The sequence below is a fragment of the Neltuma alba genome, unplaced genomic scaffold (assembly GCF_004799145.2).
Source record: "Neltuma alba isolate B1F8T4 unplaced genomic scaffold, ASM479914v2 tig00010592_pilon, whole genome shotgun sequence".
NCBI lineage: Eukaryota > Viridiplantae > Streptophyta > Magnoliopsida > Fabales > Fabaceae > Neltuma > Neltuma alba.
Genome location: NW_021635455.1, coordinates 801,927 through 816,833, shown reverse-complemented (window position 1 = coordinate 816,833; position 14,907 = coordinate 801,927). Strand labels below are relative to the sequence as shown.

General features: G+C 38.9%; 2 protein-coding genes across 4 annotated transcripts; one reads left to right on the top strand and one right to left on the bottom strand.

Annotated features, from left to right (window-relative positions):
* Positions 1–456: 456 nt before the first annotated feature.
* LOC114757328 (eukaryotic translation initiation factor 3 subunit L) lies at positions 457–5,002 on the bottom strand. The gene is made up of 7 exons (XM_028946333.1): positions 4,395–5,002; positions 3,757–4,088; positions 2,926–3,265; positions 2,215–2,363; positions 1,835–1,928; positions 918–989; positions 457–804 (listed from the first exon to the last, which is right to left on the bottom strand). Exons 1-7 carry the CDS (start codon positions 4,935–4,937, stop codon positions 760–762), a joined length of 1,575 nt encoding a protein of 524 aa, XP_028802166.1. The 5' UTR covers positions 4,938–5,002; the 3' UTR covers positions 457–759.
* Positions 5,003–9,213: 4,211 nt separating this feature from the next.
* LOC114757330 (D-amino-acid transaminase, chloroplastic) lies at positions 9,214–14,436 on the top strand. 3 transcript variants are annotated; one of them, XM_028946338.1, is made up of 7 exons: positions 9,214–9,220; positions 12,012–12,057; positions 12,225–12,271; positions 12,526–12,704; positions 12,802–12,837; positions 12,963–13,636; positions 14,118–14,436. In XM_028946338.1, the coding sequence occupies exons 4-7, from the start codon at positions 12,586–12,588 to the stop codon at positions 14,210–14,212; spliced, it is 924 nt and encodes a 307-aa protein (XP_028802171.1). In that variant the 5' UTR covers positions 9,214–9,220; positions 12,012–12,057; positions 12,225–12,271; positions 12,526–12,585; the 3' UTR covers positions 14,213–14,436. The 3 variants fall into 3 exon arrangements, with proteins under 3 accessions (XP_028802171.1, XP_028802168.1, XP_028802170.1); XM_028946335.1 differs by lacking the exon at positions 9,214–9,220 and having other exon boundaries at positions 11,780–12,057; XM_028946337.1 differs by lacking the exons at positions 9,214–9,220; positions 12,802–12,837 and having other exon boundaries at positions 11,782–12,057.
* The last annotated feature ends 471 nt before the right edge of the window (positions 14,437–14,907 follow it).

Here is a 14,907-nt window from a genome sequence, read left to right as displayed (position 1 = left end):
TCTTGCCAGAACCGTTATATTAGACGCTTCTGAGAAGTAACGGATTAGTCAAACCAGTTTATTTTTATGGATGAAAGACACCGCATATTTGTTTTTAATGTATCAAAAATAAAATAAAAGATATATCATGATGCCACCATCAATCATCATATGTTGCGTGAAGCTACCTTTTTTTTTTTTTATGAAGTAGACAATTAGCACCCAAGACTAATAATCTTGCGGCTTCGATTCTCGCATCCACACCAACTTCGCAGCCATAATTCCAAAAGTTATACTGTCTTGCATATGCTATACACAATGCTTCGGACAAAATCAACCCATCTCGGTAAAGTTGGATGCATCTTTCTTTTATTATTTTTCTAGTAACGCCAATGAATTAAGAATTTTTTCCCTATAATTTTCCATTTACTTTTTTCATTCGAAAAATATTTCAAAACCCAGTATGTGAACATGGACTTGGCCTAGAAAATAATTCTTTAATGCATTTTCCTCGGAAATTCTCGTATGGGGGACTCGTGGTGAAGGCCCTGGATGAGAAAACCATTGTTCAGATAAGAAAACATCAAGCACAATAAACTGCTAACACAATTGAAGGACTAATAGGGACTTTTCCGCCGTTAGAAGCACTAATTGCTCCATTGTGTAAAGCAAAAATTAGTATTACATTTAGAGAGCTACTCTCATCCCCCACCGCAAAAAAAGTACGCTATGACACCTCCGGGAGAAAACCGCCTAGAAGGGCGAAAAGGCACATGCAGCTTATTCCAGCTTTATACCGTCTATTTCGTTGATAACGCCCTCAAGCTGCATACACCAGCAAATGAAAAAGTCGTGCCAGGATTACTAAGTGCCCATCTAATAAGATGATTCATGAAACTAAGAGCCATAGTCATGTGACGGTGCGAATATTAACATACCTTGACTACCTGACGCAAGAAGTAATCCCCATATCGCGTGGGGGGCTTAGACTCCATAACGTGAACCATATCCTGCAGTAAATTACCCAGTCAATCGAAAGATAAAATTGGTTCCATACAGAAAAGGAGGATAATAAACACAGTGAACAGAACACACAAGGAAAAGAGGAAAAAAATACAAAAAGACCCTCCAAGAGCTTTTAATATCTGTAAAGAGACGAGGGACTAAACACCAAAGATTAGAAATCGAAGCTATCCTTCCCCGGATCATATCCAAGGGTTGAAAGGAATCCCTGAAAATACAATAATGGGTTCAACCAAAGCGAGGCAATTGACCTTGGAAAAATCTCTGGTTTCCAAAGTGGTTTGCCAATGAGAAATTTCTGTTCGAAGAGTGGGCAAAAGCAAAATTTTTGAACAGCAAATTAGCAAGATCCATATCACCCTCATTGACGGACCCATAATGTCCCAAAGATCTCTTTTCCTTTTTTAGCATCAATGAACAAACATTATCCGACCATGGGAAGTACCTTGTAAACTTCTCAATCCTTTGAACCATCCAGATGTAATCCGAAAGAGAAATAATATTATAGATGACTACAAGATAGACACATCTGCATTCTTAAAACCTAACTTTTGTATAGCACTACATATATGTCCAATGTTTATAACGGTGGCACAAGGTGTTCAAGAACTGAGCCCATTCACTAATATCCTTCTTTAGTTACCGGTGTAAATACAAGATAAAAGCAAGAAACTAGTCAACTAAGCCACAAAAGCAATGGCCAACCTAGTTCAAGTTCAAGTTTATTTGAACAGAACACTGATAGAAATTCTGTTAACACTCGGCCAGTACTAAGGATCAGAATCCCTTGAAGAGGAAAGGTTACGAAAGGAGAAAAAGTGAAGATGCTTACATCATCAATGTAGAAATCCACATCAGCATTGGATATAACTTTTCCACCACTATCAACGGCATGAGTTTTATGCTTGTATGTCATCAAAATGGTCCTGCCAAGCATCATATTAGAAAGGATGTGAAATAATTGTTTACAAAATCAATAATCTATCTATTAAAAGTTATAGGGAGCCGCATTATCCACAAGCAGTGAACAATGTGTCTCTCCCTGATCAGGATCCACTTCTAGTCTAGTCCATATAAAACCTATAGTAGGAAGCCGTTTCGCCAGGAAATAGTAACTGCCTTTTTGAGCTCCATGCATACAAGATAAGAGGCTAATCATATACAGAAACAAGTAAACATGATCCAAGAATTGTATGCGTTGTAAGTTGTAACCTTAAATTGGCTTCGTCAACTTCCATGTAGCTAGCAAGTTTTGCAAGAGAGATTGTTGAATAGACCTTCAAGAAGGTCCGAACACCTGATAACAATTGTTGCTGTTTCACTTCATAAAGGAACAGTTTTAACTGAAGTCTGTAGGCATCCTGAAAAAGAGGGAAAAGAATCAGCAAATCACCCGGGGGGGTGATTGGAGACTGTCCAAACAGTAATCCCTATCAAGTGAAACAACTTTAACCAGATCAGCATAAAGCCTTAATCAAAGGATGCCAAGGTTAAAATGAGGTCTGCATAACATGTTGAAATTGGAGAAGTACAGTATATGAATGACTATTCTGCTTGGCAAAAGAAAGTACTCGTAGGAAAATGAACGCAAAAGAATTGGGCCTATATGACTCTGTTAACAAGAACTTTGGGTCCGAAATGTTCAAATCCACTTTAACACAGTTTGCTAGCGGCTCAGCCGAACCTTTAGCAAGATCCCTTTCATTCTCTTCCCACATTTCTTTTAGGAGGTGGGGGTAGACAATCCTAACCTACAAAGTTTTTGTTCCACCTTTTATAATTGTAAATGGAAGGTGATCACTAACCTTTACCACATTAACAGAAAATTAAAAAAATCAATTATAAACTTCAAATCAGAAACCCATGGAGACTAAGCACTCAAATCCACAGATTTTCTATTGGTTCAGATTGATTAAGGCATACCTGGTTATAATTAACTAGAGGCTCTTCAAAACTAGGTGCTGATGGGGTGATGAATTTGGGGCATGCATACGAAAAGAGCTCATCATAGATAGCAAAAGCCTCATCGTCATATCTTTGCATTCTAATCATCTTTTCACCGTACTTCTCCCGCAACTGAGAGCTGACAGTCTCATCAATAAGCCTGTTTTGGGGGCAGAGTGACAGGCAAATAGCCAGCAAGGCATACATTTGCTCATTCTTCTTCAGTATCTGTTCATACTGCGTGGATTTCTGATGATACTGTTTTGTCTTATAGATATACAAGAGAATTTTGTTAAATTCACGAATTGCTTCCACATACCTGAAGAAAAGGCTACAAATTAGATCATATATTTAAATGATGAAGACGAAGAAAAGAATACAAGAACAATACAAATACCAGAACACTATAGCACTTATGTCTTAAAATGTAAATAAAAGTAATAGCAGCAAAGCTACAATTGAATGGAGCACACCCGGAAAAAAAAAAAAAAAAAGCATGGCACAGATCTAAATCTGTGAAAGATGCAAAAATGGTACAGTCAATACAGTTTTCTTCACCAACAAAAACGAAAATTTGGGGTTCATTGAATAACTGGAATGAAATCATAGGAATCAGAGGTCAATTATCACCATTTCGTGGTCCATATATCTTAACTCCAGCTCCAATGATCAATAGGAGATGAGAAACAGTAATCACATGTAGAAAAGAATTTTAAAGTCTGGGAATATAGCATCATATAAGAGAAGCAAGCATATAAAGTAATTAAACAGTCAAACATTAACCAAAATCCCCTGGGGGAATCACCGCACCTCCGCAACATAAGATTGGCAAAACCATAATGATATATGGTGGTAATGTGGCTTCCAATAACACTGGTGTAAACGCCTTGTTGACTAATATCAATAGGAAGCAAGCACTTGAGGCCTGTATGATAATCACCCAAAAGACAATGAACTCGCAGCAATCCTACCATGCTGAAATACCCCAAAACTTTTAAGACATTACTCCCTCCGTTGTAATCATACCCATCAGTAGCAGTAAACTGTTCCAGGCCTTCTTTTTCTTGCTCAAGAATCTGAATAATCATGGACTTCTCGACAAGGGCTTGCAAGAAGTTGAGGACACCATACACGTTCCAAGCCTGTGACATAGTAGTATATTACTCTTAAAATATAATATGAAAGGCAAGTTCCACCACGAGACGAAGACATCAAGATTACGGCTTAACTGTTAGGCAACCAGCAAGGGCGAAGAATTGCTCAGATAACTCAAATTGTTTTGAGATGAATTTATTGCATGTAAGGAACTTCCTATCCGTTGCATAATTGATATCTCCCTCTACCAAGCTAAGAAAACAAATAAATTTGACCCACAAACCCGTCCCCACGGAAGAGTGATAAAATAATGCAATGTCCATACATTCATTTTCGGACGCAAGGAGAATTACCTGATCATACTGCCTCAAAATCGCAATTTCCTGCTCGGTTTTGTTCTTCATCTTGGCCCTATATTGACAGAAGCTCTGAAACTGGTAAACAAATTCATCCACCATATCCCACAACCACTGGTTGGGTAGCTGCATATTGACAACTCCATGCAACACAACCTGAAAGAGGCTGCAATAATTGTCCCAGGAATCTATCCTCTGCTTAAGCGTTGGCGTGAGCCTAGCATAGAGGTGACGAAACCACATCTCGCGGTACAGGAGGCAAAACACATGATCATTGTCAACGTAGTTAGCGACAGCATCCACAGAGGGCCACGGAGTATCCTTGAAGAGACGCTCCGAGAGAGTTTGGAAAGAGTTCTCGTACATCTGATGGATCTCGTACACATTTTTCTCTCGGATGTGGCGATAGAGGTGGACAACAAATGACTTCACAGAATCGGGTACGAAATTCGGATCATAACCCAGGTCTTGAGACTGTGATGGTGTCTGTCGGTGGTCGTCGTAACCGGCACGCACATCATCGTATTCGTGGGAAGCCATGGCTGTAATGCAAGGACAGAACTTCGAAGAGGCTCGTTCAGAGTCACCGCGAAGAAGAACGCAGAAGAGCGAGCTTCTTTAGGTTTAGCTTTTTTTTTTTTTTGGGTTAAGTGGTTTTAGTGTTAACCCGGAATCCAACCATGATGATTCCCAAATGGACCCGATGGGCTCAAGTTGGGCCTCTCATTTAGATACTCCATATTAATGCTTTGGGTTGGTCTTACGAATTGAGTATTCCTGGAAAGAATGTCTACTTAAATATCTAACAGATCGAACTGGCCCAAAAAAACAGATCTCAGACCAGGAAAAAACAAAGGACTAATCCAAATTATTACTAGAATTACAAGAAAACTCCAAAATTTTAAAATATTAATTAAAGATCTTATAGTTTTACTCATATTTAAAAAAATAACAGGCGAAAACATCTCTATATTTCTGAAAAGCTAAGTTAAAAATATTGTAGAATACAGAATAATATGGAAAATAATTCTCTTGTATTTCATTGCTCAGAATATGCACATATATATACAAGTGGGAGGAGCCTTTGCATTAATGGCTCATTATGATAATATCATATCATATCATATCCTAATCATAATTACATAATATTTACATAATATCATATCATATCTCTACACTCCCCCTCAAGTTGGAGCATAGATGTTAATCATGCCCAACTTGTTACACAAATAGTCAACACGAGTCCCATTTAGAGCCTTAGTCAAAAGATCCCCTAATTGATCACTAGAGCGAACATATCCAGTAGAGATGAAGTTCTCTTTAAGCTTGTCTCTGATAAAGTGACAATCAATCTCAATATGTTTGGTACGTTCATGGAACACAGAATTAGAGGCTATATGTAGGGCAGCCTTATTGTCACACCACAACTTTGCTGGCAAAGTAGTTTTGAGGCCAACCTCCGTCAGTAACTGATATATCCAGATTATCTCACATACAGACTGTGCCATAGCCCGGTATTCTGCCTCTGTGCTCGATCGGGACACCACATTTTGTTTCTTGCTTTTCCAGGATACCAGATTCCCGCCCACAAAGACACAGTATCCTGTAGTAGACCGTCTCGTGGCCTTTGATCCACCATGATCCGCATCACAGAAGCACTCAATGTCTGTATGACCATGATTTTTGTATAATATCCCACGACCTGGACATCCCTTCAAATAATGTAACACGTGTTCCAAGGCTTCCCACTGTCTGATAGTCGGGGATGCCATGAACTGGCTTAGTACACTAACTAAATAAGTAATATCCGGACGAGTTACAGTGAGATAGTTTAACTTGCCAATCATTCTCCTGTACCTCTCAAGATTCTCAAATGGTTTGCTCTTTTGAGTCTCAAGCATCCGTTTCTCATCATCAAGAGAGTCATCAGGCGGTATGCTCCCATCAGCGTCAAGGAGTGGGTTGTGAACCATAGGGAAATTAGTCGGTGCTGCTCCCAACTTCCCAGTTTCCTTTAGTAGGTCAAGGACATATTTGCGCTGTGTCAGTAATACGCCCTTCTTGCTTCTCATAACTTCAATACCTAGAAAGTATGTCAGAGAGCCCAGATCCTTCGTCTGAAAGTGGGAATTAAGAAAGGACTTGAGGGACGAGATGCCTGAACCATTACTGCCTGTGATCACAATGTCATCTACATATACCACCAAGAGAATCATGCCAGCCGCTGTTCTCTGATAAAATACAGAATGATCGCACTTGCTTTGGCTCATGCCAAATTTCTGTACAACAGTGCTGAACCGATCAAACCATGCACGAGGACTTTGCTTTAAACCATACAAGGACCTCTTAAGGCGACATACTTTCCCACACTCCCCCTGAGCAACGAACCCAGGTGGTTGCTCCATATAGACCTCTTCATGGAGATCCCCATGCAAGAAGGCATTTTTAATGTCTAACTGATGTAAATCCCAATCATAAGTAGCAGCCAGAGAGATGAACAGACGAACAGATGAGAGCTTAGCAACAGGAGAAAAGGTTTCAGAATAGTCAATGCCATAGGTCTGTGCATAACCTTTAGCCACAAGGCGAGCCTTAAGGCGATCAAGTGTGCCGTCAGCCTTAGTTTTCGGAGTTAACACCCATTTACCTCCAATGGCCTTTTTGCCTGCCGGTAAATCGACCAGGGTCCATGTATTTGCCCGATCAAGGGCTGCCATCTCCTCTTTCATTGCAGCACGCCAACCCGAGTGGGCCAAGGCTTCACGAATAGTTCTGGGCACAGAGATAGTATCTAGGGAGGCAACAAAGGAACTGGACACAGGAGACTAGTGGTCATAGGAAACAAAAGATGAAATAGGATGGGCACAAGTACGTTTACCTTTGCGAAGGGCAATGGGTAGATCAAGAGAGGCATCTGGGTCTGGAACAGGAGGTGTCTCAAGATTAGGGTCAGAACGAGGCTCAGTGGTGCTCAACTCAGGATCTGATGGCGAAGCGGACAAGGGAGGAATAGAAGCCGGCGTGGCGGTAGTAATCTCCTTTGACCATCGTGCATACACATGATCAAATGGTTGAACGGGTGCGGGAGCGGGTACTTGCGATGACGGTGATGGTGAAGTGACAGAGTACAATAGAATGTCATCCTCCTCCGCAGGTGTAGCAGGTGGGGAAGAACACGAGAAATATGGTGTGGACTCCTGAAAGATGACATCTGCAGATACTAAATAACGATTGAGAGTAGGTGAGAAACAACGATAACCTTTTTGGACCCGGGAGTATCCAAAGAAGACACATTTAAGAGACTTGGGGTCTAACTTTAAAATAGATGGACGTACATCCCGCACAAAACAGACACACCCAAATATCTTAGAAGCAATAGGGAACAAAGGCTTAGAAGGAAAGAGGGTAGAAAAAGGAGAGTTACCATCAAGAACAGAGGAAGGCATTCGATTAATAAGAAAGCATGCAGTGGAGACCGCGTCAGCCCAAAATGGTTTAGGAACCTGCATTTGAAACAAAAGTGCACGTGCCACTTCAAGTAGGTGGCAATTTTTCCTTTCGGCAACACCATTTTGAGCTGGTGTATCAACACAAGACGATTGATGAAGTATACCATTTTGAAGCATGTAAGATTGGAACGAAGCAGAGAGATATTCTTTAGCATTATCACTTCGTAAGGTGCGAATAGAAACATTAAATTGAGTTTTAATCTCGGCACAAAAGGCACAAAAATGGGAAAACAATTCAGAACGATGTTTCATTAAATATAACCAAGTTGTTCGGGAATAATCATCAACAAATGTAACAAAGTATTTAAACCCTGCTTTGGACTCTACAGGACAAGGACCCCAAACATCAGAATGGACTAACTCAAAAGGGGATGAAACCCGTTTATTGACACGAGACACTAAGGGAAGACGATGATGCTTGGCAAACTGACATGACTCACAATCTAAAGACGACAAATGCTGAAATTGAGGATAAACTCTCTTGAGAGAAGATAAAGACAAATGACCCAATCGACAATGAACTTCAAAGGGAGAATGACTGCTAGCGCAAGCCACCTCATGAAACACCCGATCATCCAATATATAGTGCCCGCCAGATTCATAACCTCTACCAATAATCCGCCTCGTCAAAAGATCCTGTATCAAGCAATGAGAAGGAAAAAGTGAGACCCAACAGTTTAGTTGACGGGTGAGTTTACTGGGAGATAGGAGATTGAAAGCAAGTTTAGGGACATTTAGCACAGATGACAAACGGATAGAGGGAGTGGGATTAACAGTGCCAGAACCGAGAACTTGAGACTGGGAACCATCAGCGATGGAAACACTTGACGGATTAGCAAAAGCATTATAAGAGGAGAAGAGATGGCGGTTACCTGTCATATGATCAGTAGCCCCGGAATCTATGATCCACTTTGAGGAAGAAGAAGCAAGGGCAGTAGCATTATTACCTGTTGTAGCCGCGGCACTCACAGACAGCGTAGCAGATTTTAACTGGGCATACTCAGCGGCAGAGATCGTGACTGTGTCACTGGCTTGTGTAGCCACATGGGCAGAGTTATTTCGTTGCTGTTTATTCTGAAGTTTTTGACATGTGCGTTTTGTATGCCCTGGTTCTTTGCAGTAATAACACACTACCCCACTGGAGTCAGAAGGGGCTCCCCCTTGCTTCGAACCACCACGGGTAGGCCCCCTGCGGTTATCACTGGGACTACGAGTCTCATAGGTGCCCTTACTGAGCAAGGCACTTGTAGGAATACTAGCAGCTGGTGGCAAGAGATTCTCAGCTCTCATTACTCTGGAAAACACATCTTGAAGGTCAGAAATCTCAGATCCGGATAAGATTTGAGAGCGAACTGTGTCGTACTCAGGTGGGAGACCAGTAAGAAAGCTCATAATAGCCATTTGCTCCCGTTGCTTATGCTGAACCTTTAAATCAGCAGTAAGCGGCATTAACACATTCAGCTCTTCATACATCCTCTTAAAGTCCATAAAGTAGGCTTTGAGAGGGCGATCCTGTTTCTCAGAACGATAGAAAGCTTTGCAGACCTCGTAAACACGAGAGATATTTCCTTTTCCTGAATACAAAAAATCTAAATAATCCATTAGTTCCTTAACCAATTCACAGTGATTAATAGAAGGAATAATCTCACTGTCAATGGAATTAAGGATCTGGAAAAATAGCCGTGCATCATCCCGCAACCAGGCCCTTTTTGAATCAGTTGTTGGAGGATCATCGGTCAGATGGTCTTCCTTCTCAATGCTTCGCAGATAGAGACGAATTGTTTTACTCCAATCCAAATAATTTATCCAAGTCAACTTATGATCAGTAATTTTAGTAACAGTTGGGACAAGCTCCGAGACAGATTTAATTTCAGCCATAGATGAAGTGCACTAACCAAAAGGAATGCGAAAGAGTGTCACACAGGGACACAAAGCACGATACCTGAATCACCTAATGAATACCTAAGTAGTGAAAAGACCAACAGCTACACAGGGAGCTGCAAACAAAACCGAATTGCACAAAAAACGATGAACCATACGGAAATGTACGGACGCCGAGTGAACAGTCCCGAAAACTTGATGAGCAGTGCACCACGCCGGGGGTTACAAGCTCACACGGTAATGTTGGTACTGTAGCAATAGAAAATTACCACCAAAAAAAGAATCTCACGCTCTGATACCATGTAGAATACAGAATAATATGGAAAATAATTCTCTTGTATTTCATTGCTCAGAATATGCACATATATATACAAGTGGGAGGAGCCTTTGCATTAATGGCTCATTATGATAATATCATATCATATCATATCCTAATCATAATTACATAATATTTACATAATATCATATCATATCTCTACAATAAAAAACCAAGCTATAAATATTACTCCTCCGGTCCTTATTATAAGACCCCATTTGACTTTTTATTTGGTCCTAATTATAAGACCCCAATCCATTTTGTCTCTTATATTTATGTATTTTTTTCCAAGATAATCCTTCTAATAATGATAGTTTTAGCCAATATACTTAATTAGCAAGGATATTTTAGGAATGACAACACTTATTTATTATAAATAACCAACTTAACTTACTTCCTTAGCCTCCTCAAATAAGTCAATTGGGTCTTATAATTAGGACCGGAGGAGTAGTAGCATTAGTCGGAATTTTTTTCATGTAAGTAACTACACAATGTTTACTTTCCTAACATTTTCAACCCGTGTATATTGTCTTTTTAAAAGTTAGTTTCTGATATTTTTAAAGTTGAATAATAAATATAAGTAGATGTTTAATTAAAAATTGATTTCATTCTCTGGTATAAAAGCTGATTTCATTCAAGATGTCCAGAGTTTTCAACTCAGCCTAAGTTATTATATGTGAGAATTTCAAAGTCAACGTTTAAAACATTTTCATCTTGCAACTAAGCATATTTTCTTTTTTTGCCAACGAACATATCTTTTTTAAATACAAGTAAGAAAAAGGAAAATGTGGGGATGTGAAATTTCATTATTCTTTCTATTTAATGCCTGTTTGGATGGACGTTTTGTGGGCCAAAATGAGGTTTAAGTAGTTGATAAGTCCGATTGGTTATGTAAGGGTGTTTGGGACAGCTTTTAGGCCATCCCATTTCAGCTCCAAATTGCTGATTAGACTGCGCGTTTTAATAAGTTGCAAGAAAGGAGCTTTTTAAAATTGTATCGTGCTTATACTGGATTGTTGGAAAATCATTTTCTTGTCATGTGCATTTCTATTCCTGTCTCTCCTCATTTAAATTCATTGTAGTATGTCAATTCATTTTTTTTATCATGTTTCACTTTATATCTAAAAATATTTTTTATAATTTCTCTAAAGTTTTCAAATTTATTTCGCTCATTAAATTTTACTTCTTCATTATATTATATCAATTTTTTTTTTCATGTTTCACATTATATTTACAATACTTTTTATGATTTTTATGAAGTTTTAAAATTTAATTCAATCATTCAATTTGACTTCTTTATATTAAATTATTTTAATTTCACTGTATTATGTAAAATTATTTTTTCAATCATATTTCATTATTTATTAAAACTCATATCTATTTTGATAATTTTACAACTAAACTTATTTTTATTCAATCATAATTCAAACAACTTTTTACTAATATCACTTTTATAAACTAACTTTTCTAAACTCTAATCCAAATACAATTCAACTTATTCAATTTAATTTTTACTTAACTTTATTTTTAAAAAAAATTATCTTTCCAGGCGCTAATCCAAACAGACTCCTGGTTCCCGGAATTTTTTTAAGTTTTTTGATATCATAGTGGGGCTGAGGCGCCAAGCCCAGGAGTTTTTCCCACGGGAATGTTTTGTTACGAGGTACGGTGTGTTTCCGTCTTCTGTGTTCTCGAAAGTCAACCAACAATCCTGATACTATTTGATCGCTTTCCAGAGCTGCCGTGTTCAAGGTCATGGATTCTATCTTATTCCTTCCGGAACCCGCACCACAAATCCCACTCTTTTCCCCAGAACCAAACCAAATCTATCTAACTTCATATTCAGGTTCGCGAAATCTCCCTTTCCTGCGATTGACGCAACGGTTTCTTCAAGATGGGTCCATTAAGAAAACAAGGGTCGTGAGAAATTCCCATCAATCTGCTGGTTTTATTGGTACATTTCCCACTTTTCCATCTGCAATGGGCCACTTCCTCTGCTTAATAATCGATGAAAGCATACGAAATGGGATCCCAAGCATTTCATCTGGCCCCACTCGTTTGTGGGATCTCAATTGTTCCTGGTCTTGATTACCGAACTAATGGAATGCGTTCACGTTGCAGATTCTAAAACTGGAATTTCCGATGTTCCTCTCTTGACTGGCTTGGAGGTCCAACTTTTTCATTTTGCCCTCGTTTTTTTTTTTAAAAAAAAATATTTTAAGTAAGTTTGGAGTGGTAATTTAATTAGGATGTTTTGTAACTGAGTATCCTTTCACTAGAAGTGGTTTAATACGTTGAGTATAATATAGTTCAATTGCCTCACGAATCACGAGGACATAGAAAGTGACTTGTATTTGTCCTTGAAGGATTATTAGGTTATTACTAATGGCCTCTTCTTCTTTCGTTTTTTCCTTGTTACAAGGTCTTTGAGAAACTAAAAGCATACAGAGGAAAGATAAAGGGCAAGCAGCAATTCCTTGCTATGTATTCTAGCATTTTTGGTGGGATAACAACAGATGCAGCTGCTATGGTTATCCCCATGGACGACCACATGGTCCACAGGGGCCATGGTGTCTTTGATACCGCAGCAATAATGGATGGGTAAGTGATTGATTTTCACCTCATATAGTGAGTGCAGATGAGAAAATTTGAACTTGGATTCTTTGCTCTAAACATCCTTTTGTTTTCTATGGTAAAGATCCTGTAGGAAAGAGGGAGTAACGGAGAGGCAGAGGTGTATTATGTCTTCCTTTAAAAATATATATATTGCTTTTTCTTCAAACTTTACAAATTTTTTTTTTCTTTTTTTTGGGGGGGGGGTTTCTAGAACTTTAAAATGATGTATTTTCTGCATTCCAGATACCTGTACGAGCTGGACCAACACCTTGACCGTTTTTTGAGGTCAGCTATTAGGTCGAAAATAAACCCCCCGTTTGATCGTGAAAGCATACGAAGAATACTTATACAAACTGTAAGTGCTTCCAAATGTAGAAATGGATCATTGAGATATTGGCTCTCATCAGGACCTGGTGATTTTCAGCTATCTTCCTTAGGCTGCCATCAATCTGGTCTTTATGCGATTGTAATTCAGAGTCAGTCCCCGTATAGCTCCACGGGAGTTAAAGTTGTCACTTCTTCTGTCCCAATTAAACCACCTCAGTTTGCCACCACAAAGAGCGTGAATTACCTTCCAAATGTACTTTCAAAGATGGAAGCCGAAGAAGATGGTGCTTTTGCTGGCATCTGGCTGGACGACGATGGCTTTGTTGCTGAAGGGCCTAACATGAATGTGGCTTTTGTCAATAAAGAGAAGGAGCTTATCATGCCTCATTTTGACAAAATTCTAAGTGGTTGCACAGCCAAAAGAGTCTTAACTCTTGCTGAGAGTTTGGTGAAAGAAGGTAAGATTCGGGGTGTGAGAATGAAAAATGTGACAGTGGAGGAAGGGAAAAATGCAGATGAAATGATGCTTCTTGGTAGCGGAGTTCTTGTTTGCCCCGTGGTGCAGTGGGATGATCAAGTCATTGGAGATGGTGAGTGCTTATAGCCTTATACTACTTCCTTTCTTGAAAGATGGATGCTATAGATTTAATATATAAACTAAATATTTGCATTGATTATGAATCAACATGGCTTCTATAGCACTTGCGTGGATTGGTTTCTGATATGATTCTTTATGAAGCTTGTTCCTAGGTCCTTGACAATAATAATGCGTTTCTATATGTTATTAATTTCTGTAAAGCACATACTCTTTTTTGTGATCAGGTGTAGTTGCGGGCTATATTGGGGGTCATAGACATAGTCATTGTTTGACGATGTTGTCACGTTGTTTTTAGTGTCACTATGTACTTCTTGTTCTTATTCAAGATGGCTTAGACAATTAAATTTTTATCAGGATTTTTCTTGCTTCGTGCTTGGTTGAGATTTCTGGAATGCCATTTTTAAATCATTATTGCTTAGCAGAATTAATGCTGCTTGTCTTTCTATGAGTTGATTCATTTTCATTTCTGGCAGGTAAGGAAGGCCCTATAGCCCAGACTCTCTTGAACTTAGTTGTAGAGGACATGAAATCTGGCCCTCCTACTGTTCGCTCACCTGTTCCTTATTGAGCTGACTTCATTTCCTTCTCCTGTTTCATCTTCAAACTTGGAAAAGAAAATGGTTGTTCTAAATTATCGTGGAGTTGTCACCCTGGCATCGATTACCTATAAACAATGCTTGTGTTGTAAAGCCATTTTGTTGTTTAATGATATGCGAGCATGTTCAAAACTTCTTTATCATGCAGGTGTCAGATGAAGACGAAAGAAAGTGAATAACTTTTCTTTTCCTTGTAGTTTGACCAGTCCAGCTTGCTGCTACTTTTATCATCTCCATTTCATTTTTTTGCGGGCTGAACTTGTTAGAAAATCCAGAAGACTGTGAAGGAGTTCATTAGAAAGAAACTGTATGACCTAAAGAAAAGAAGGAACAGAAAAAAGCATGTAATTATGGCTCATGATATGAAAAAGGTTAGAATTAAGAAGAAGCTGAGAATATAAGATAATGACAGAATACAAAACTTTCTGCAGTGAATTATTTGCAGCACCAATTTTGTAGCTCAGTAAAAGAAACGTCTCAATATTCTCAACTGATAATGGCCTTAAGTGCGAGAACGATGGTGAACTAAGTGACATGCATGCGTGGACAGCAAAATGATGAAAGCAATAGCCATATGATTAAATCTCAAAATTCCAGTATAAACCGTTGGTGAGGGTAGTTATGCTTGACAAGTGCATAAATTTATTGGCCACTGATGGAGAATATA